Consider the following 24201-nt stretch of genomic DNA (forward strand, 5'->3'; position numbering starts at 1 on the left):
TCTAGGCCTGCCTGGACTAAAAGAAGTACTCTCTGAATGAAATGAAATGAAGGGGTTGGGGGTGGTTGACTCAGCATGCCTTGCCATACGGTACTGGACTGCTGATACACTCTGTCCCAACCTCCCTCCGTGTAGACCCAGGTACCTATCCAAGGAGTGCCCGTGACTTCCGGGGACCACTCGCTCCACTGGCCAGTCTCAAGCTCCTCCTTTCCACGGAGCTGAACCACGTGCTTCACTCCTCGCAAGGCATCATGGATGATGCACTGGTACTGGGCCGCCTGGAGCTGAGGACAGAGACACGGTGAGTCCCAGGGGCCCTGGTGGGGCAACATTACAGGGGGAGGGCACCCTTGACCAGCCTGCTCTCCACTTGGCAGACAGGCTGAGTGAGATGGAGTTGTTCTCAGCCACACGGGCTTGCGTCCGTCACTGTGGGTTAGAGAACCCTTCAAGCTGCAGCCCTTCCTTTCCAGGGAACCCAGCATTGACCTTTTGCTTTTATTCCCACGAGCAGGCCGGTCAGAAGGAGCTCCGCATTCTTAGTCTCATTTATAAAGACACAGCCGAGACTCCTAAAATTAAACGGCTCACCCAGGGCTATGAAGGAAGGAACGGTACAAAGCCAGACCCAGAACCCCCTTATTTTCTAGTGTCCTGAATGCCCCCCAAGTATCTAGGCAGCATTTTTCTGTTTAGAAATAGTTTTGATCTGGGCCTGGAGGCTCACTTTAGTAATTACAGCACTTAGGAACAGGAGGTCAAGGCGGGAGCATGGTGAAGAGTTCGAGGCTACTACAGGGCGAAACTTTGTCTCCAAAAAAAGGGAATGAACTTACCAGCCACACGGTGAATGTCTTTGACCACACAGGCCGGTATCGGAGCTCAAACTTCAGCATGTAGTAACTTGAGCCCCAGGACTCAGGGTCTTGCCAGCTGACGTTGAGCCAACGAGGCCTTCCAGGAATGGCCGATACGACCAGATTCATAGGTGGGTCAGGCTGCACTGTGGAGAAGGAATAGAGCTTCTAATGCAGCAGCAAGCATGGTACAGAAGGGACCAGCAAAAGCTCTGCAGACCCCCCCCCAACACCAGGCACACCACTCCCCAGAAATGTTTGCATTTCATTTATTTAGTGAGAATGGAACCCAGGGCCTCGCACCTAGTAGGTGAGAATTCATTCACTGGGTCACCCCTCAGCACCCCATGTTCATCTTGAGAGCCCCCCCCCCCAACAAGGCCCCAACTCCCAAGGTGCTCTGCACATCTTCCCTGCCTCTCCCGGAAGTAGATCAGGAACATACCCACTAGAGAAGGAAGCAGCTGTGGGCTGGGACCTGCTTACCAATTTTTAAGCTCTGAAATGCCACGTTGCTGCTGGACTTGCTTCCGACACTGTTGGAAACACACAGTGACACGACGTGGTAAACTCTTTCACCCTCTAGGATTTCCACCTGGCAGGAGAAGCCTCCGAACTTCTGGGAATACGGGCAGGGCACCCGGAAGTCACTCTTGGAGTTGGTGCTGTTGCTGTGGACACAATGGAAGAAGAGCACACACATTCTAGCAATTTCTGTTCTTTTGGCAAGAGAAATCTATGTCTGGCCCAGGGACTGAAAGCTTGGGAACTGATGTCTAGCTTCTGGGCTTCAACTCGGTCAGTGTCAACTCCTATTAGTTTCTGTACAAGTTTTTCAATCCAAGAAGTTTGTTTTTCTTCCTAGAAAATGGGAATGCTAAAGGCATCAGTACCTATCCGATAGTCTATGCTAATGGCACCAATACCTAGCTATCCAACAGGGTCTACGGCAAAGCCTAGCCAATGCAGGAGGGGGTGGGGGCAGAGGAGGAGGCCTCTCTCTTGTCTGTGTGTCCTCTGAATTCCTTCCTGGCTCTTGTCCTTCATGCTATAAAGGACGCAGAAATGAATGAGAAAAGTCCTTCCCCATCCCAGTGCTCAAAAGACCTGCCCTCAGGTGATGCAGCACGCTTTGCAAATGCTCAATGTAAGGGGGATAGATGGGAGGGGGTCTGCATCTTGATGAAGGTCAAGGGAAGTCTGATACCATCATCCCACCTGACCTGGAAACCTGAGACCCCTCCCACTTTCCTGACACTGGGAAACAAGTAACCAACCTCAGACCCAGGTATGAACCTTGGGCCCAACCCTTGCTGGTCACCACACTGGTTTCCTAATATGTAAGTTCTCTCATACGTGCTGGGGGTGTTTCCCAGACCCTTCAGTGAGAGACCTGAGAGTACCAGGCTCCACCCTGGTACACCTTGTGCATCTACTGCCCTGAAGTAGAGCTCCCGGGTGAATCGGCTTTCATGTTTTCTGCTCTGGTGCCTACTTTTTTTTTTTTTTGGAGCTGAGGATCGAACCCAGGGCCTTGCTAGGCAAGCGCTCTACCACTGAGCTAAATCCCCAACCGGGGTGCCTACTCTTGATCACTTCCTGCTCTTGCTGCTCTTGGTTGGGGCCAGGCTTGATGCCCACAAACACCAACAACCAGCTGATGAAGAGTTCTGTGCAACCACACAGGTAGCCTGGGTGGGACTGAACAGGATTTCATAAGATTACTTAGAATGATACAACTTAAAACATGCATTTGTTTACTTCTGAAATTTTCCACTTGATATTCTGAGGCCGTGGCTGACTGCTGGTAACTAAACCCACAGAAAGGACCAATAAGGAGGACTAACATACTCCGATCACTCAAACTTTATTACAAATATCTGGGCGGCTGGGCATAATCCCAGCACTCGGGAGGCAGAGGTGGATCTCTGTGAGTTCGAGGCCAGCCTGATCTACAGAGCTAGTCCAGGACAGGCTCCAAAGCTACAGAGAAACCCTGTCTCAGGAAAAAAAAAAAAAAAAAAAAAAAAAAATCTGGGTGTAATAGGCCAGGCTCGGGCTGAGGACTGCAGGTTAGCACATAACCCTTCCTCTACCTCCGTGGCTGAAGCCACCCAAGGTCCCAACTTCTGCTTGGGTGGGTAGCACCTCACCCCCACCCATGACCACTCCCTGTTCCCTTTGTAATGCTTACAGGGTCAATGCACCAATAACAGCCTTCCAGCTCTCACCCTACCCCCAGGGCCATTTGCACTTCCTTTAGGGAAACACCTCAAACCTTTAGACCCTGATGGAAATTGGGCAGCCGGTCCTGTGATTCGATGCTCTTCCTGGCCACCTAGATCCACTTTCTAGCGAGATGACCTTAAGCAAATTAATGAGTCTCCTTGAACTGCAGCACCCATTTCCCACAGCTGTTGGGTGAGCTAAACTGAATTAACACCATGCCCAGCATAGGGCTCGGTTCCTTTATTCCAAAGGAATTCTTTTGATTTATTTATTTTTTTAAACTTTGGGAGTAAGTGAGGATCAAAGACAAGGCCTTACACAGGTCATGTGACGGATTTGGCGTAACTTTCTACTGCTGAAACATTGGTCCTGAGGCTGCAGAGAAGGCTCAGAGGCTATAGGCACCTGTTGCTCTTGCAAAGGACCCTGAATTCAACTCCTAACACCCACATGGTAGCTCACAACCCTCCACAGGTCCCAGAGGGATCTGACAGGCATGCGCGTGGTACACATACATGCCCCCGTAGGCAAAACATTCTTATGTGCAAAGTAAAATAAACCTAAAAAAAAAAAAAAAAAAAAAAAAAAAAAAGTGGTCCCTGTCCAGTGAGTCCATCAGTTGCTTATAGCCTTCCAACCATGTTCTCCCAGCATCAACTAAACATGAACACTCAGCCCTGCTCATCACTTACATTTTCTTCACGAACAGCACGGCCTTGGTCATTGGAGAAGGGCTGCCGCTTGGAAACCACTCACAAGTAGCACTTACAAGGGGGTTCTTCCGGAAGCAGGAGAGTCTGGGCTCCTCTGGAGGAACTGAAAGAGAACTCAGGGGGATGAAGGGGGTGCGAGGCTTCCTGGGCACCTCTGTTTACACACCACTCCTCCCAGCTGAGAGGACACCTTGGTTCAGCATGGAGCCATGAGACACAACTCCCCCAGGGACACACTGGCCAGCAGATCCCCAGCAAGGGAAGAAAGGCACCATCACCCTTTGGGCGTCTAAAGCAGTGGTTCTCAATCTGTGGGTCGAGACCCCTCTGCCAACCCTCTGTCTCCAAAAAATATTTACATTATGGTTCATAACAGTAGCAAAATCACAGCTCTGAAGTAGCAATGAAATCATTTTATGGCTGGGGGGGGGGTCGCCACCACACCATGAGGAACTGTGTTAAAGTTCGCAGCATTAGGAAGGTTGGGAACCACTGCTCTAAAGGGTTGAAAAGATGATGCGGAACCAGCACCTTTGGCTCAGCCAGGCTCTCTTCCGGTTCCTCATCTGAAATGAACTGATTTTGGTATAACATGAACAGGGACACCAGAAGGACTGCAGGAGACAAAGGAAGGGCATGGGCCTACAAGTCTTCATGGGAGACCAGGGAGCCCTTCCCCTGCTAATCCTCTGGGTGTGCCATCTGAGTTTCCTGTGTGCTGGGCAGAATTTTCACCCTCAAACACTTAAATCTTTGCTGCACTCTACACAAACATGACAAAGTTCACTTTATTTTGCCAGAGGAATCTGGGGAATGAAGCAAGAGTTAAGCCTGGACGCCTGGCTCTGAGTCCAGGGCTATTAAATCCGCCTCTCGGCCGGCCAGATACTCCATCACCAGCCACACGTTCCCTATCACAGGCAGAGCAGTGGACCCTTTTCCGAAACTCTTGAGCCAAAAAACAACCAACATAAAGGATAAATTGGGGAACCTCTCCGGAATGCAGGCACATGTTTAAGGACATTGGAGCTGCCCTGGGACCGATTCCAAGATCACTGAGGGCACAACTCACCATCCACCAGCAAGGGCACAGTCCCAACCAGGTGACCATCCAGGAAGCATAAATAGTTCCCGGTGTCATTGAGCTGCACTGCCCTCAGAAGCAGCGTGTTTCCCATGGTCGTCCACCGTCTGTGTTGTGAGCCAGAGGACACCCATCGAATGGTGACATTGCCTTCTGCTTCCTTCCCAGGGCAGACCAGGGTGACAGTGGCCCCGGGCAGGCTAGTCACCGTATCCTTTGCCACCTCTGGGGAAGAAAATACACAGAGTGAGCCACAGCAATAGGACTCTGCTTGTGATTTGGAGACGTCAAAGGCCTCCACGGTAACACCTCTGGAGTCCTCCTTCTATCCAGTCTGCATCACATCTGCCTGGCTTCCAGAAGCCTCCCAGACCACCTAGCTGTCTGCTAACATGCACCTTCTCAAGCCATGATCCAGCGACCCAGCTCCCTTGATTAGAAAACCCTTTAAGGACAATTGTGGTGGTGCACACCTTTAATCTCAGCGTTTGGGAGACAGAGGCAGGCAGATCTCTGTAAGTTCAAGGCTGAGGTCAAATGGGTCTACATAGCAAGTTCTGAGTCAATAAGAGCTACATTTTGAGACCTTGCCTTAAAAAAGAAAGGAAACAAAGCCATGACCCTGCTCACAGAATGAAGATCCAGATGCTCAGTAGGGCCTAGGGCACCTTCCACCTATGTACTCCTGCCTGGCCTCCGAGCCTCCTCTCACCCGCTGGTGGACCTCCAGAGCCTCCCTTTCTCTGTCTTGCTCTGCCTGGGTCCTAACACTCCCATGCCATCCCCACAGCAGAACATCATGTTATTTCAGGTCTCAGCCTCTTCCCTTCCCAAAGTGGTGTTCCCTATTCCCAGCTGATTTAAGACTTTGTGTCAACTCCCCCACTATGTCACCGGTCACACAAGTCACACAACCAAATCCAAATCTGTCTTTATCAAGACTCGACCACAGAGCCAGCAAGACGTTCAGCAGGGGAAAACACTTGCCAAGCACGCTCGAGGATCTGAGCTGGGCAAGGAGAACCAACTCCCAAAAGTTATCCTGAGCACGTGTGCTATGGCGTACACACACACATACCACACACACAATAATATTGTTATTTACTTTTTATTATTAAATCAACATTAAAACTAAGTTAGGCAGTGGGGGTGCCCGCCTTTGATCCCAGCACTCAGGAGGCAGAGGCAGGCAGCTGTCTGAGTCCAAGGCCAGCCTGGTCTACAGAACAAGTTCCAGGATAGCCAGGATGCCAGGACTACACAGAGAAACCCTGTCTCAACACACTCAAACACACACACACACACACACACACACACACACACACACACACACACACACACAAATTAAATAGATGAATGAATGAAAGAAACCACTCCCTAACTTAAAAAAAAAAAAAAACACCCTATTTTATCTCAGTGTCTAGAATGGTGCCTGGCACATGTAGGCACCCTTTTGCAACTGACAAAATGCACAAATGAACAAATGATTGACCTAGGGAGGAACCCAGCATGCACAAATGCACAAGAAGTCTCAGTGTCACAGGGTGCACATGGGCCCATTTTATAGGTGGTAACCAACACAGAGAATTACTATCAGCAAGGAGAAAAGAGACAAGGCTTTGGACTCTCTCTGCTCTGACCAGGACTCTAAACACATACCTATCTTGTAAACATCTGGGCACAGCTGTTTTTATTCTAGGAAGCAAGTTGGGAAGTAAAAACTAAACATATTCTTCATTCCCTGGGGAAAAATAAATTAAAGATTCAAGAAACATTGAGTCAGGCAGGCATAGTGATTCAAGTCTGTAAACCCCACATTTGGGAACCTGAGACAGGAAGATCACCAAAAGCTTAAGGCCAGCCTGGGAGTCTCAATCCACTCGTTTCCTAGTTCGGATTAAGGATTCACATAATCTAAGACAAAAATGAGCCCAGGTATGAAGAAAATGTGGTACATATACACAATGGAGTACTACTCAGCAGTGAAAAACAATGACATCATGAAATGTGCAAGCAAATGGATGGAACTAGAAAATATAATCCTGAGTTAAGGTAACCCAGACTCAGAAGGATAAACATGGTATGTACTCACTCATAAGTGGATACTAGATATAAAGCAAAGGACAACCAGACTGCAACCCACAGATCCAGGGAGGCTACCTAGCAGGGAGGACCCTAGGATGACTGTGGCTTATAATAAGTTTTGGCTTTGCCAAATCACTGAGTATGCTTTAGTGAAACATTTCACTATTAGGATAAGAATTTGTACCGTATCAAGCTGATGAAAGGATATGCTGGCTGTACTTTCAGGAGGGGAGGCTAAAATCTTTTTAGATTATGGATTAGCCTATAGAAAAATGTCTGCCTGCCGTAAATCAAACAGTGAAGGGGAAGATGAATAGGAATCTCACTTCCACAGCTGAGGTACAGCTCTCTGAACAGATGAAGATAGGTCTCTTCTGTATCCCAGAATCTAGTCAATATGCATATGTATAATTCAGCTATTATTTGGCTTCAAAGAGCTTACTGGGAAATGTTACCATTTTTACTATTTTCTACAGAGAAAATATTTTCCAGTTTCAGATACTCTGGACTTTGGAATTATAACCTGTTTATATGCTCAAAAAAAATGTTAAGTGGAAAATGCTGAAGGACCACTGAACTCATGTTGTATTTACATATCTATATCTGTATAAAATAATGATTATAAATGTTTGTTTAAAAAAAAATAAACCATTCATTAGGCCAAGGGGAAAAAAAACGAGCCCAAGTGCCTTGTATAAATTAACCCCACTGGCTGGGAAATGAAGTCTAGGGAACATGACGTCTTTAAGTTAGGTATATGTGACTGTTCAAACCAAACATCTAACTTCCTATCAGCAAGCAGCATCAACACATCTGGCCAGGGATTCAGAAAAGCCAGAGTGCCTGACCTCATGTCTCCACATGTGTTCCTGGACACTGAGAATAATAAACGCAAAAGTCTCTCTTCGACCTCCAAGGATTGCGTGCTTGGAAAGAGGCTTTACCTGGTGCTTGGCCTCTGCTCTCTACCTCTCATCAGGGCCCTCAGAGAGGGACAAGAAGACTGCAGCTGTCAAGCCAGGGCAACCTGACGGTCCCCAGCAAGCAGTGGCCACGTTCAGGTGCCCTGCACAAGAGAAGCAGGGATTCCGCCTGGCTACAGGGACGTCCTTCATGCCTCCACCCACATGCCTCCTCCCACTTAACCAAAGGGAGGATGGTGCAGTAGGCGCAACACCAGAAGGGTGTTCTCTCTGTTTTTCTCTCTCCACCTCCAGAGTCTTGATCCTTGGGTGGAAAAAAAATGGCAGGGTCTGGAGAGACGGCTCAGTGTTTATGAGGGATTGCTGCTCACTGAGGACCCAAGTTCTCCCACACCTACATAGGGCAGTTCACGACTGCCTATCACTCTCGCTGGTCTCAGAGGAAACACACACACACACACACACACACACACACACACACACACACAGACATATACGCATAAATAAAAATAAATTGTTTTAAAGAAATAGGTGTGATGAAGAACACCTTTCTTCTCCTCCTCCTCCTCTTCCTCCTCCTCCTCCTGTTTTTTTGAGATGGAGGTTTCTCTTTGTATCCTTGGCTGTCCTGGGACTCAGAGATCCACCTGCCTCTGCCTCCAGAGTGCTAGGATGAAAGGTGTGCACCACACCCAGGGCTTAACCTTTAATCTTAATAGAAGCAAAGTGGGTCTCTGTGAGTTCCAGGACAGCCAGGGCTTCAAAGTCTCAGACCTCGTCTCAAGAAGATAAAAATAAATGAAATAAAAAAAAATAGCAGCTTGTCACCTCGTAGTCAGGTGAGTTTGAGGAGGCTCCCTAGACTTCTCTGGCCCACAGCGAGTAAGGAAGGCGTCCCTCTGTCAACCAGCACCCAAGGTTCCAACATCAGGTTGGTGGGGGGGACATGCTTGGGCACCAGAGAGAGCCCCACCTGTGAGAAATGCAGCCTCTGAGGCAGAGTTCGCACAGCGCCCACAGCGATAGCCTGAGTGGTGACGCCAGAGTCCTGGAAGCCCAGACCTTCGGATGGTGGTGAGGGGAAGGCTTCCAGGAACTTCCAAAGGCCGGAGTTCTAGGAAGCATTGGTACATAGTGAATTCCGATATCCGCTCTTCAGCTGGCAGAGGGGCTGTTGCCAGCGCTGCAGTGGGGCCGCCTGCCGGCTTTTGTCAGAGTGTTTCTCTAGGCTCCACGTGTTCAGAATCAATGCATGAGCTTGAGGTCTGTGTCAGCTTGTATCCTCATGTCTGCTTTGTCCAGTGCAAAATGGGAGGGTGAGAATATTGCTGTGGTCATTTGGAGGGTCGTTAGGCCTGCTAAACTTCACCTCCTTCAGGCCAGGCATGGCAGTGCACGTCTGTAATCTCAGGACTCAGGAGACGGAGACGTGTATCAAGATCATCCTCAGCTACATAATTAGTTCGAGGCCAGCCTGGGCTACATGAGACCCTGTCTCAAACACAAGACAAAACAGAACCCAGCAGTTTTGTTTGGGAAGCTTAGAGAGTTACTTGTAAGAGTGTTAACAGCCATTAACTCTTTATCTGTGACAAAGTACTTGCTTAGTCACTGTTCTCTTGCTGAGAGGAGACACCATGATCAAGGTGATTTATAAGAGAAAAGCATTTAATTGGGGTTTGCTTGCAGTTTCAGAGAGTAAGAAGAAGTGTGCCTGAGTTTGACCCCTACAATCCAAGTCAAGTGGTGGGGGGAGAGAACCAACTCCTGAACGTTGTCCCCTCAGCTCCATGTTCATGCCACGGAATATGTGCACCCCACACTAAGTAAGTAGACGTGGTGGTGTTTTATTTTCTGAGATAGGGTTTCTCTGTGTAGCCTTGGCTGTCCTGGAACTCGCTCTGTAGACAAAGCTGGCCTTGAACTCAGAGATCAGCCTGCCCCTGCCTCCCAAGTGCTGGGATTAAAGGTGTGCACCATGACTGTCTAGCTTTAGATGTGACTTTTTTTTTTTTTCTTAATTGAAAAGTAGCCAGGCAGTGGTGGCACACGCCTTTAATCCCAGCACTCAGGAGGCAGAGCCAGGTGGATCTCTGTGAGTTCCAGGCCAACCTGGGCTACCAAGTGAGTTCCAGGAAAGGCTCAAAGCTACACAGGGAAATCCTGTCTCGGAAAAAACAAACAAATAAAAAACAAAACAAAACTGAAACACTGTGCAGGGGGAAAGCATCTACCTTAACAGGTGACCACCAGCGATTGGAAGCATTTTTTCATAGGCGCTCAGTTCAGGCTTGGAGTGTAATGAATACTGCCCTCACCTTAATGGGCAGGACCAGGGGTGTATGGGAATGCGGTTAATGCATGTGCCTAGTGGTGAACGCTAAGCAACAAATTGTCCAATAAAATAAGTTCAAGGTTAAAAAAAGAAAAAAGAAAAGGAAATAAGGTGGAAAGTGCGGAAAGAAGACACCCTTTGCCACCCTCTGGCTTCCACAGCATATGCACACAAATGTTTGTGCACACACAAATTTCAACAAAATAAGACTTTACTGTAAAACAGTATGCCATGTTATGGTGGCAGGAGATGCATCTGCTTACCGCATTTCTTGGTAATATCAAGAAGCTATATGCTAAGTGACTGACGTATAATATCTAGGATTGTGTAACTCTATCTGCCTATCAACAAAATCACCAGACAGCACATGTTCCCATGATCAAGTGTTCATCACTGCCCACACAGGTCACCACCCAGCCATGGCTGCAAGACTTCGACACCCAATGAACACAACAGGTGCTCGTTACACGCTGGTCTGAGACAGGACTCTCACAGACAGGATCTCCACACCGCACTCCCAGAAGAACCTGTGGGGGACGACACTGACACTTGAGGTGCAGAGGGCAGAGCCTGCCCTGGGGACCAGCCAGGAGGAGCTGCAGGAGCAAAACAAGAAAGGGAAAGGGAGCTCTCTTCTGCCCCAGGACAAATGCTCCACGGCCACGTCCCTATCCCTTCCCAGGAGAAACCTTCGCATGTTGGGTGACCAGCCTGAACACTGGTGAGGACTCTTCACAGTTACTGCACTTGCAAACAATGGGTAATACATTGGAGAAACACCCAACCTTCCCCCCCACCCTGCAAAAAAAAAAAAAAAAAATCTTTATTTTCTCTTCCACAAAAGCTTATGTAAGGAGCAACATAATGGCCACTTCCTATGCCAAGGAACTTGATAATGGTCTTCTGGCTCTTTAAAATTGAGTCACTGGTCTTTGCTTTCTTTAAATCAGGAACAATTAATTATAAAACCCACTTGTAAGTGGTGCCAGTTAGCCCTGCTTCAAAACGTATTTCTGCTGGGACTGTGAAAAAAATGCTGTGTTAACTTTGATCTCGGAAGCGTGTTATTCCTAATAATCAAAAGACGTTCTCACTGGGGCGACGGGTCCAAAGGAACCTAGAGCGGGTCCAAAGGGGTCACCTGAGCTCCCCACCCCACCGCTCTGCCTCCTGACCCAGCTGAGCCAGTGCCCGCGTCCTGGACAGTGCTGCGGCATCCTCTCTTAGAAGGGAAGAAGTGACGGTCTTGGAAGCATCCTTCCGGGACCTCTCTCTGTCTGCCTAGCCAGGGGATGGAATACCAGTGATTCCTTTCCCTTCCTTTTATCCTCCTCAGCCTTGCTTACACTTGCTTTGTTTTCTAAGACACAATGTCACTACACTCCCCAAGCTGGCCTTGAAAACATGGCTAAAGAGATCCTTCTGCTTCAGTAGAAGCTGGGACAATGGCCACAGCCGGGCTTTCCCAGGTTTTAAAGTTCGACAAGGGTCTTTTCTTACTCTTAGATTTTTTTTTGTCTTTACACAAAGACATTATAACTGATCTGGGTTATTACCTAGAGAGGGGTGCAGTGTGTGTGGGGTGCTGGTGACAGGTGGACTCAAACACTTTCAGACTGGAGAGTCCACCCCCACCTTGTAGCTCTTTGTCAGACTGCACCCCAAGCCCACCTTTCCCAGCAGGTTTGATTCCCGAGGGGAAACAAGGAGCCCAAGGCTCCGCTCCCTCCCAAACCCAGCAGGCAGCGCGGGGTGTGGCCGCTGCTCCACAGAATGAAATTCAGCGAAGAGCACACAGCATCTGCCCTTGAGCAATTGCTCAGCTCACGAGATCTCGGGCAGCAAGCTTGTGCCTGTCTCCTTCTGAAGAATTCAAAAAAATTTGTGCAACCTAACAGGCAAGGCCACAAGTTCCCTTAGGAGAGAGAACTGGCAGCTACTGACCATCTGCTCTCTGCTGTGTTCTCTCCACCTCTTCCATATTATCATCTTTTAATCTCCAGATTGCTGACGGCCTTAAAACTACCCATAATGCTGGCTACCCTGAAATAAAATGTTCCTGATGCTGAGACCAGAGGAGAGATAAGTTGTTCGTTCTAAAGGGCAAAGAGAAACTTGAGAAATCACTGGGAGTCTGATAAGCAGCTGCAAGGAACTAGTCCATTAAAAAAAAAGGAACAGTACATTCAAAGCATCCGGAAGTGAAAGTCCTGGGGGCGGCTGGGGTCTGAAGTTTCCTTATACAGCAAGAAGGGAAGGGAGCCCCCCAGGGGATGGGGAGTGTGTTACTACCTCCCAAGAGGATGGCTCAGCACTGGCTCTGCTGGTGGAGGGGGCCCCTGCTAAGGTATGTGCAAGCTAGGTGCCATCCTGCCTCCCATAACAACCCCAGGGACAACGGCCACATTTTTTCCTGCTTCTGCAATGACCTTGAGAAGGAGCCAGCTCCCCACGCCCAGCTCCTAGTGCATCATAAGGCATCACAGGGGAAAAGAGGGGCATCCAAGGACTGGGAGCCGTTCTGGTCCTCACCAAGGCCTGGCACATGCAGAAAAGGACACTCCATCCCAGACCCTGACAAGATATTGCAAGGAGGGCAGATGTACAGAAGTTAGGACTCAAATCAGGAAAGGCGGCACAATGCCCCACCAATCTCCCAAAGTGTGTCCTTGCCCCTCAGGCACACTTGGCGTCTGACCTGGCCTTGAGCTTAGTTGCTAGCTGGCTGGTTGGGGTCAAGCTAACATCCTGCCTGGCTTTGTTCATTTTTGGAACAGATTCTTGTTATGTGGCTCTGGCTGACCTAGAACTCATTATAAAGACTAAGCTGCTGCCCTCAAAGTGATAGTGATCCTCCTGCCTCAGGCTTCAAGGGGCTGAAGTTATAAGCATGAAGAGAGAGATAAGGAGTTCCAGTGAGGTTAGTCAGCTAGTGATGGCCGTAGCTCGAGTCCGGCGTACATATGTTGAAGGGACCCCCTTATCTCCGTATATGGGTCACATGCAGTTTACCGATAAGAGACCCGTAGTAGGGCGGAAGAATTCGTTTGGATCCAAGGAGGAACGCCGAGAGGTAAATGTGGCTTGGTGATAAGTGTTCCAGGATCACCCGGCGCGGTCAGATACACCAGGGGTGGGCTCCAAATCCATCTGTAAACGTTCCCAGTAGTGTGGGCTCGCCGCGCTTTTCCTGGGGGCCTCTTGTGACGCGCTAAGCATTATGGGCCATCGCTAGCAAGTGGCGGGCAGCGAGATCAGTATCATCATGCCGCAGGTATGAGTGTTGGCTCAGAATAAACATATAAATGAGTAAAATAAAAATCAAGGCTGGACTCAAGATCCTGGATCTAGGTTTCTGGGGTGGGGGCATACCGTCTCTAAATATCTTCCTGCTTCCTTTAGGCGTTCCCTCAGATCCGTTCTCAGGGAGACCCTCCTAAAGCACCAGTTCTGCATTCCATCCTATATCTGCCTACTCCGCACACACGGTAGCACAGTCCTTGCACTTCCGCCCTCCACAGCGACAGAGAAACCCTGTCTCCATCATCAGTTTGTCACCGCCACACTTTGATCCCATTCTCGCTCTGCTAGAAGGCTGCCTCAGTAAACTGCGGGTTTCTGTCCGTTTTGTTCACTGTTCTATCTTACTTACAATAGCTCCTGCTACACAATAGGAATTCAACCCATATTTTAAGACTAAATGGATCCTTAGCCACATACACTTGAGCACTCACCCTGTATCAGAGACTGTTCTGGACAGTCTGTCATCACCTTACTTAACCCATTTAATCCTCCGAGCCACCTGTGAGGCCTCAGGACTGCCACTGCTTTCAGGAACCCCCTTAGTCACCAAAGCCCAAGGATGCTCCCGACCCCAGACAAAACGATGCAGTCACTGTGGATAGCTTGGTACATCCTCTTACCTTCCCATCATTTCCTGAGCGTTCACACTGCCAGGGCAACAGTGGGCATCGTGTGCTTTTTTAAAGAACAATGAGAGAAAAAGGCTGTGCATATCCTGGACAGACGGTTTTGTTTTGTTTTTTTTTTCCTCTCTAGTACCTGCAACATGGGTTGTTAGAATCCTTGGATGGGCCGGGCAGCAGTGGTGCACACCTGTAATCCCAGCACTTGGGGAGGCAGAGGTAGGTGGATCTCTGTGAGTTTGAGGCCAGCCTGGGCTACAGATGTAGTCCAGTACAGGCTCCAAAGCTACAGAGAAACCCTGTCTGGGGGGGGGGGGGGAATCCTTGGATGCAGAACCTGTAAGCCGTTTTGAGACAGGGTCTCACTGTATAGACCAATCTGGCCTTGCCTCTGCCTCCTACGTGCTAGGATTGAAAGCACTTACCACAACACACCCAGCCTTCCAAGTCATTTTTTGCATTGTTTTTAAGATGTATTTTATTTTACATGCATGAATGTTGTGTGTGTGTGTGTGTGTGTGTGTGTGTGTGTGTGTATTCATACCGTGTACATGCCTGGTACCCAAGAAGATCAGAAGAGAGCATTGGATCCCCTGGAGCTGGAGTTACAGATAGATAATGAACGCCCATGTGGGTGCTGGGAACCAAACCCTGGTCCTCTGCAAAAGCAACAAGTACAATTAAGTGTTGAGCATCCCTGCAGACCCCTCCAGGTCCAATTTTATCTCTCTATCTATCTATCTATCTTTTTTTTCCTAGATGAAAACACAAAGTCTCAGGTGGTCCAGCAGCTTAGAGTACTAGATAGTTTTCCAGGGGCCCACAACTGTGGATCCAAGGGATCCACCATCCTCTCTGGCCTCCTAGGGCACCAGACACTCATGTATACACAGATATACATGCAAACAAAACACCCATACACACAAAATAAAAATAAATAAACCTCAAAGCCACATATAGTTATCATGGGGTGACAGTGTCTGGCTCCAAAGCCTCAGCCATCAGTCACAGAATGAGCTCAAGTGGGGGAGAGAAGGGGTCAAAGCAGGACGACAAGAACAGAAGAAAGACACTGCCTAGGCCCGAGCCCAGCGCTGTCCGACACACTTTCCTTGGATTACAGGAATGTTCACGAGCAGACCCGCACAGCCATCCCAGCCACAGCTGGCCACTGAGCACTGAAAAGCAACTGGTGTGATAAAGCACAGAAGTTTGTTCTGTTTTTCATTTTGAGGGTCCTCCTCCTACCCCACCTTCCCTCTTTGTCTCTGTAGCTTAGGCTGGACTAGAACTTGTAATCCTCCTGCATCAACTTCCTCTATGCTAGAGTTGCACCATCGAGCACATCTAGAAATCATTTTTTTTCCTCTCTTTCTTGAACTTGCTATGTAGATCAGGCTGGCCTCAAACTCACAGAGATCCACGTGCCTCTGCCTTCTGAATGCTAAAGGCATGGGCCACTACACGCCAGTTTTGGGTTTTTTAAATTACATTCGTTTGTTTATGTCCATACAAAGCCAAGTACATATTCAGAAGCCAGAGAAACAACCCTTGGGAGTACTTCTACCATCTGGGTCCCTAGACCATCAAGCTTGTCAGCAAGGGCTTCTCTACCTACTGAGCCACCTCGCCTATTTTACTTTCTCTATTAATTTAAACTTTAGTAGCTACCACTAGCCACTGGCTTGTCCAAGACAGCTTTAGCCCTCAATTGGATCTGGTGACTGGGTCTGTGGCACTCAGGCCTGCAGGGACAGATGAAAGGCTTGCAGAGGGAGGGGATGTGTGTTTGCAGCCAGGAGCTCTGAGGTTACTTCACTCATATAGCCCAGCAAAGGCTGCACTTGTCTACACGGTTTGATGAGGGTCAGATGAGGCAGAGAACAGGCAGGCTCTCGCTGTCTTCAGGTCCCAATCAGAGCTGGTTCCTCTGTCTAGCTGTCTCCTGAGACGACGTGTCTCCGGAGGGCTGGTACCCAGTGTTCAAGTCAGAGAGACGAACCATATCTCTCTGCAGGATTTGCTCTTGGCCATGTTCAGGATCCTTTCAGGGTGGAGTCCTCATCACTGACTTCACACAGTCCCCAAAGGCTTTACAGGGAATCCATAAATGTGTGTTGCAACAGATAAACAAGGAGGAGAGCCAAAGTGGTAACAGGGAGCCTGATGAAGGACGGAGGAAGGGAGGGAGGCCCTTTACTCAGGTCTTCAACTGTTTAGGCAAATGTCCTCAACCCGGGCAGTGCTCTAGAATCACAAGCAACCATTTGATTTTTGAAAGTCTAGAAGTTACTCTCTGATGCTCTGATACATGTTTAATGAACGGCCAGGGATCAAGAATCGTCGTTTTGGCCGGGGGGGGGGGGGGGGGGGGGGGGGGGGGGGGGGGGGGGGGGGATGGGGGGGGGGGGGGGATGGGGGGTGCACGCCTGTAATCCCAGCACTCGGGAGGCAGAGGCAAGCAGATCTCTGTGAGTTCCAGGTCAGCCTGGTCTACAGAGCGAGATCCAGGAAAGGCACAAAACTACACAGAGGAACCCTGTCTCGAAAAACCAAAAAAAAAAAAAAAAGAATAGTCGTTTGGGGTTGGGTATGGTGGTACATGACTTTGATCCCAGCACTCAGGAAGCAGAGGCAGAGGCAGAGGCAGAGGCAGGTGGATATCTAAATTCAGGGTTACCCACGACTTTGATCCCAGCACTCAGGAGGCAGAGGCAGAGGCAGGTGGATATCTAAATTCAGGGTTACCATGGTCTACACACTGAGTTACAGGACAGCCAGGGTTTTACAGAGAAAGCTTGTCTCAAAATACCAAAATAAAATTTGTCATTTTTTTTTTATAAAAATCCACCCTTCCTAGCCAAAAACCAATGCTAGAATAAAAGTTACCTTCAGAAAAACACTGATTCAGGATGAGGCTAGGAACACAGGTGAGTTTTATGGACAGAAAGAGGTTGCCCCAAAGGGAATTCAGAAGTCGAGATCTAGATACTTAAGCCTCGACGCTGCTGTGTGTATTTTCCTGCCTTGCAGAAGGAAAGAGGAACTGAAGCTATATGTCCACCTCAGCCAGAAGCACCTAGAATGTTTGACGTAGCAGAAGTCTCAATGCCAGCTGGTCCAGGACCTTACCCAGGTGGCAAAGACACCAAAAGAGCCCTGGTGGGCCCTGGCAGCTCGGACGTTAAGAATCCCACCGAAGGGCTTCCCCTGAGAGCCGGCTCCAGCGGGCCCCCCTCTCTAAGGCCACACATCTCAGTCATTCGCTCCACACTTCCTGTTAGAGGCTTGTTTTTGGACCGTCACTCTAGTGTGAGGCCCCGTAAGTGTGGGTGTGGGAGATGGGCTGGGAACTGTATTTCTCTGCATTTTCCTTCTGAGCGGGGAGAGCTTTCACTTCCTCCCCAGACTCCCAGTTCTGCCTTCTAAAGGCTGTTCAGGTCAGAAGACACCCCCACCCTTGGGTGTCCTTTCTGAACCACAGGAAAGCAGTACTCATCCCCAAAATGCCTTGCAACTCCTTAGGAACGAAGGGAAATGGTGTGGTGCCGGGGTGGGTCAGGGGCGTAGTAACTGACACAGACAGAGAGGCCCACTCCTGCTCTCCCAAGACCAAGTGGGAAGAGAAGGCCTCAGTCCTGCCTGGCACTATGAGAAGCCAAGCGGGGACCAGCCTCCTGCCCCCGAATTCCGCCAGGTGAGAGTGATGGGAGACTTGCCCCAAATGCCCTCAGCTCTGCCTACGGGTCTAGTTCACTGAGAAGTACTTAGGGATCTTCCGCGAGCAACCGCGGACATGGAAGGGCTGGGGAGCCGACAACTGGACAGACAGCCTCCCATCGCACCTCAGGCTCCTCTCGCAGCTTCATGTCAATCGAGCCAGCGAGGGTTAAAAATGTGTGTAGAGGGGCTGGGGATTTAGCTCAGTGGTAGAGCGCTTGCCTAGCGCAAGGCCCTGGGTTCGATCCTCAGCTCAAAAGAAATGTGTGTGTGTGTGTGTGTGTGTGTGTGTGTGTGTGTGTAGAGGAGCTGGAGAGATGGCTCAGAGGTTAAGAGCACTGACCTTCCAGAGGTCCTGAGTTCAATTCCCAGCAACTGGATCTGGCGCCCTCTCCTGCATACATAATAAATAAATAAATCTTTAAAAAATATATATGTGTAGAGCTGGGCGGCAGTGTCACCTGCCTTTAATACCAACACTCAAAAACAAAAACAAAACAAATTCATAGAAAATGCAGGATGGTGGTTAATGCCTGAAATCCCAGCACTCAGGAGACGAGGCAGGAGAAGCACAAGCTTGAGGCCAGTCTGGGTTATGTGAGACCCTGCCTAAAAAAAGAAAATCCATGCAGGGGTACCAAGCCGAGCGCCAGCCACTGTGTCCACAACGCCCCTAGCGTTGATCTCCCTAGCGCCCCTTGACTCTCTCCATGTCCTCGTAGAAGTCCTCAGCCCCTAAAATAACAAGTGGAGAAGCAGTTGCCCAGTTCCTCCAGAAGACACCAAGGCTGCTGGGCTTGAAGCCAGAGCCCACAGTGAGACATAGACCCTCGAGGCAGACTGCAGTGGGGACCAGCGCAAGCACAGGAGCACAGTGTCCCTACCGCGTGCCTGGTCCACCCGCTTATCGGGAAGGGATAGGGCGGGCGTGGGATGGGGGTGGGGGCACAGTTCCAAAAGGTCCCACATCCCTTGCTGTCAGACTCACAGGACTGGGGTTGGGGTGGGTGTTGGCACTCTGCGTGCCAGGGCTAGTACTGGCTAAAAGACTAAGTATGTGAGGCGGGAGCACCCGTGACTCAGATCTCATGATGTCAGACCCTTCACAATCAGGTCACTGTCATCCCGCACGACATGTCACGCAGTGGAACTGGGGAGAGACAAGCGAGGTGCCACAGCGAAAGCGGACGGAGCCAGTGGCACAAAGGACTCTCCAGAGGGGGCTACTACCCCGCTAGGGCGCGCCATCTGGGTATCTCCCTTCGGAGTGACCCGGGATGCAGTTGAGTAAGACACATGGGGACACTGGGAACCAGACGCCAGAGTCAGGTTTCGGGAAAACACACAGTCCTGTACTCAGACTTCAGGCAACTGCCCAGACAGACAGGAGCCCGCAGCCAAAGGTGCTAGACGCAACAGGGGGCGCGCGAACCCCCCACCGCATCAGCACAGGTTGGGTCAGCTCCCGGCTGGCACCCGGTGCCCGCGGGGGTTCACACTCCCCACGGAACGAGCCAGTGTCACGTCCCCCCGCCCACCCTCTCCAGGTCGTCTTACCCAACGCGCGGCAGCTCCCGAGGGCCAGCGCGACCGCGGGCGCGGCTAGCAGGGCGGCCAGCAGCGCGCAGCCGACGGCCAGCATGCTTCCTTGTGCGCGGGGCGGCGGGCGGCGGGGCAGCTCCGCAGCCGGGATCGGGCGGCGGGCGGCGGGGGCCGGGAGCCCGAGAGCTCAGCTCCGACTGCGAGCGCTCGGCCCGGCACGGCTCAAGTCGGTGTCGACGCGACTTCCCACTCGCACGTGACGCAGAGCAGCGGCGGGCCGTCCTGGCAACCGCGAAACATTTGAGGAACCGGTGCAGAAGCTCCTCTTGGCAGCCCCGGCCGGCGGTTACGAAAGCCGGGTTGGATGGCGCAACCGCCCGGCGCTCGGGGCCACGGGAGGGGGTAATTTCCTGCAGCTACAACACACCTGAGCCGAGATCGCCAGGGCCCCCCCCACCAGGGCCCCTCCCCCAGGTTGTGACCCTGAGCAAAGGGGAATTAGCAACCCCCGCCCCCCGGGTTTGGGTTTTGCTTTCTAGAACACGATTATGGAAAAGGCCAAGTGCCTCTAGCTGTTAAACTAGAGGGCAGGGCGAGCCCCCCGTTGCTTACAGGAATCAACCCAGGAGTCCGGAAAGACACCGGTGTTTGCGTCGACCCCAGAGGCTGTGATTTAATTGGTCTGAGGGAAGGAAGGCAGGCATCCGAAACCTCTCTGAGGAAAATGTTTCCTCTTGCCTTCCAGCAGCTCTTTGAAGGCTGCTGCAGAGGCCGCCAAACTGTGCGCTTTGGAATCTAAAACAGAGACATGGGTTTGCCGTCCTCAAGATTACAGTTCGGAATCCGGGCGTCTCGGAGTTCTCCCCTGTTAGAGTTGTTGATTTTTGTGTTTTGTTTTTTTGGTTGTGTGGGTGGGGGGGGGGGCGGTATTTTGTTTTGTTGGGGTGTTTTGTTTTGAAGCCCATGAAAGTAGAGGGTTTTTTGTTTGTTTGTTTTTGTTTTAAAGCCCATGATGAAGATTCCTGGAGACACCTAAGTATCTGGACCCCAAGTGATCATTGAGGAGTCCGGGCTTGGCTACCCTCGTGACTTGACTGGACAGAACGGAACTAGCACTTGGTATTTACCGGGACCCGCCAAGGTTCCCCACGGAGCTCGCAGCTACGGGGCAGCTTCACATGCAAATGCGGAGGGAAAGAAAACACTGAAAATAAAAATCGGACGACAGGCCCCTGCAACTGCACCTGCGTGTTATAATGTGCTCTCCCACTTTGGGCTTCAGACTGGTTAGACTCCACGGGGCAACTGGAATGGGTGTCCTGGCTGACCCCCTAAATAAGAAATGAGCTGGCAAGGCAACATCCAACAGGCAGGCCTCAGACTTCACGCATCCATCACTGTGTGGACTACCCTTGAGCAATGGCAGAACCAAATTCGTGACCAGTATTTTCTACAGAGAAAATATTTTGCAGTTTAAAATAACCCTGGACTTTTGAATTATAACCTGTTTTCATGTTCAAGCTATCTGTGTATTAACTATTTCTCCTGCAGTTGTACTTAAAATGTTTTTACACTAAAAAAGACATCTCAAGATGGAGGAGAAAGGAATATAGAGCAATGATTTCCTAAGTACAGAATCTCTGTTTTGTGTGATGGAAAAACCCCACAAAATGGACAGTAGAATCAGAACATAATATCACGAGTGTAATAAATCAATACAATTAATGTAATTAATGACTATCGTAAAATATAATTATTGAATGAATACTACGGATGTAATCAATGAATACCATAAATGTAATTAATATCATGAGTGTAATTAATGAATAGCATGAGTGTAGTTAAATGAATAAATCCATAAATACATAAAACAAATTTGTGCCCAGGACAATGGGACTGGTTTGGATGGCACTTACTTCAGTGATGCCCCTCTTCCTGTGGTGATGCGGGTACTCGGAAAGCAGAGGCAGGTGGATCTCTGCGAGTTTGAGGCCAGCCTGGGCTACAGAGTGAATGCCAGAGCAGCCAGACTACACAGAGAGACCCTGTCTTTAAAAAAAAAAAATTAGAAATGGGGTTGCAGGTGGGTGATGGGTGGCACACACTTGTCAGTAATCCCAGCAGTCTGGATGCTGAAGCAGGAAGATGCAGAGTTTGAGGCAAGCACAGTGAGACTCGCCCTAGCTCAAAAATAAAATTGATTTCCAGCAGGCTCCATTGTGGTGGGCCCTTCCTTTCTGTGGTACATGGAGACCTGAAAATAATTGCTGAGAGACAGCAAGTGCTGGCCTGAAACAGGAAGGCCACAGAAGGCTGCCAGCTCAGATAGGAGATGTAATGAAGGAATGTTGAAGGCAAAAGCCGGCATCTCAGGAACAGCCCTGCATTTGTGCCCAAGTGCCTTCCCCTTGTTTTGATCCTGGGAACGGGTAGAGAGTGTGTGGAGGGTGCTGTGTTCTACAGTGAGGCATGTCTAGTCACCATCCCAGGTCTGCTGCTTGCTGGGTGTAGGACCTGGGCAAGTTACTAATCTCTCTGAGCCTTATTTACTGATTTGTAAAGTAATATTTTACAATATACAAATTATTAGTGTTGTTCAAGGCCAGGCATGATGGCTCCTGCCTTTAGTCCCAGCACTCGGGAGGCAGAGGCAGGAGGATCTCTGTGAGTTTGAGGCCAGCCTGGTCTGCGTTGTGAGTGCCAGGTCATCTGGGGGTACGTAGTGAGACCACCTTCACTTTCCACTCTCTTTCCTGTACCAAAGCCTTGCATGGACGTAAGTTTCTACAGTGTTCGTGGTTTCTCATCTCCATGCTTGTTCAAGCTGTTCCTTTGGCCAGGCCTTCCCTTCCTTTGTCCTGCACCCTACCCAGCCTTAACACTCGCCTCAGATGGACATGGTGATGGATGCTTGTAATCCTAGCACTCAAGAGGCTGAGGAGGAAACTTGGCAAGGTCAAGGCCAAGCTGGACAAGACCCTATTTAAAAAAACAAAAACAAAAACAAAAAGCCGGGCAGCAGTGGCACACACCTTTAATTCCAGCACTCGGGAGGCAGAGCCAGGTGAATCTCTGTGAGTTCGAGGCCAGCCTGGTCTACAAGAGCGAGAGCCAGGACAGGCACCAAAACTGCACAGAGAAACTCTGTCTCAAAAGAGAGAGAGAGAGAGAGAGAGAGAGAGAGAGAGAAACAAACACCAAGCATGGCTATGTATACCCAATATCCAGGAGGGAGGCAGAGGATTTCCTCAAGTTTGAGGCCAACTTGATCTACATAGCAAGTTAAAAGGAAAGAGAGAGAGAGAGAGAGAGAGAGAGAGAGAGAGAGAGAGAGACAAGCCTGGACTTGGCTGTCTTCTCCAGAACATTGAATGGTCTCTTCCCTAGACTCCTAAAAAGCTGCTGTCCACAGGGCAAACTAGGATTCCAGTCCCTGTGTGCCTCCCAAACCCCACCCCACGTGACTTTGTTTACCACCCGGCCTTCCCTGCCACCCTGAAGAACTCATCTCTGTCTCCTTTTGCTGCGCAGCGCCCAACGCAGACTGGAGATCTTTGTCTTAGGTAAGAAAAGGGATTCCTGAGGCTCTGAGCAGATCTTACCGCCTCCGAGGCTGCCGGAACTCCACACTTAGTGGAAGTGCGGTTTGTGAGCCAACATTCCAAGTTGTTATGACAAACACTGATAAGAGGGGAAGAAAACATACCTGTGCTTGTCAGCCTTGCTGACAACCCCCACGATCCCCCAACCTTCCACCCCAAATCAGACTGCCTCGGCCAGTTCCCAGGAGTTGCCGGCTCCTCCTGTGTGAATGCCAACTCCAGGAAGAGTCCCTACTGGTCTAATGAAGCAGATAAGTCTCAACTTGGGAATGGAAACATCTGGCCTCCAGGAAGCCGAAGTGAGTGGCAGGTGAGGCTGAAGTACAGGGAATTCAGACAAGTCACCGTGACTGCCGCAAAGGAACACAGCACTTCACATCTGAGCCAGGGCACCGCTTGGGAAATTTTCTCAAGAACACAACTGCCTTTGAAATTCTCAGCCCTGAGAGACAGGAAGTATTGTCCCACGCCAAACAGGCTCAGAGGTGAGGTAATTCCACCTTTGTGAACTGTATGCTCAGGTCTGGCCCAGGACTCTCATTGAAGGAGGTCTCAGGAGAGACCCAGGACCAACTTTGGGACACCTGTCTATCCTGTCACAGTAAGCTGGGAGGGTAGACTGCGATGCAGAACTTGGTTTGGGAAACGCTTGCTTCTTCCGGTCCCGAGACCCAATCTCTCCTGTCATCAGTGTCCCTGCAATTACCCCCCACGCCCCCTAGAGGGAGAAGCCCTGGGCTGACTCAACCAGCAAGCAAGCCCTGGCTTCCCTTTGACCTGAAGAGATGAAGCATGTGGCTAAGGCAGGCTCAAACTTGCAAACTTAACTGCCGCCGCCTCCCCAGTGGTGGGATTTCAGGTTGCTCACCCCGGGCCTGGCTAAAATTAAGCTCCTTTTGTAGTCGTGGGCTCCGCTTCTCTTGCTTTGTAGACAAAGGAAACTGAGCCCCCACCCCACCCCCGGCCGGAAATGAACTATCCACTAAAGATGGTAAAGGGGGACAGTGTGGACAAGAGATATGAGATTCCAGATGTCCTGGTTGGAGGTGGCTGTGTTGTCTTGAGTGAGTTTTTTTAGTTTTGTTGTTGTTTATTTTGCAACAGGTTCTCAGGTAGCTGAGGCAGGCCTTGAGCTCTTCGAGATCCTTCCGCCCCCACTTCCCCATTGCTGGGATTAGAGGT

At 50.0% G+C, this 24201-nt stretch overlaps 1 protein-coding gene across 2 annotated transcripts in view; it reads right to left on the reverse strand.

The window, feature by feature from the left end:
• The window catches only part of Il6r (interleukin 6 receptor), a 34967-nt gene extending 15232 nt beyond the window's left edge, over positions 1 to 19735 (reverse strand). Inside the window, exons 1-6 of one of the 2 annotated variants that reach the window (XM_036190565.1) lie at positions 19433 to 19731; positions 4875 to 5111; positions 3782 to 3905; positions 1347 to 1531; positions 840 to 1006; positions 146 to 287 (exon numbers count right to left, since the gene is read on the reverse strand). In XM_036190565.1, the coding sequence (XP_036046458.1) occupies positions 146 to 287; positions 840 to 1006; positions 1347 to 1531; positions 3782 to 3905; positions 4875 to 5111; positions 19433 to 19517 (940 nt within the window). In that variant the 5' untranslated portion in view covers positions 19518 to 19731. Of the gene's footprint in view, positions 1 to 145; positions 288 to 839; positions 1007 to 1346; positions 1532 to 3781; positions 3906 to 4874; positions 5112 to 19432 lie in introns of both variants that reach the window. The other variant, XM_036190566.1, reaches the window with a different exon arrangement.
• Between the last annotated feature and the right edge of the window lie 4466 nt (positions 19736 to 24201).

This window comes from Onychomys torridus, chromosome 6 (assembly GCF_903995425.1).
Source record: "Onychomys torridus chromosome 6, mOncTor1.1, whole genome shotgun sequence".
Taxonomy (NCBI): domain Eukaryota; kingdom Metazoa; phylum Chordata; class Mammalia; order Rodentia; family Cricetidae; genus Onychomys; species Onychomys torridus.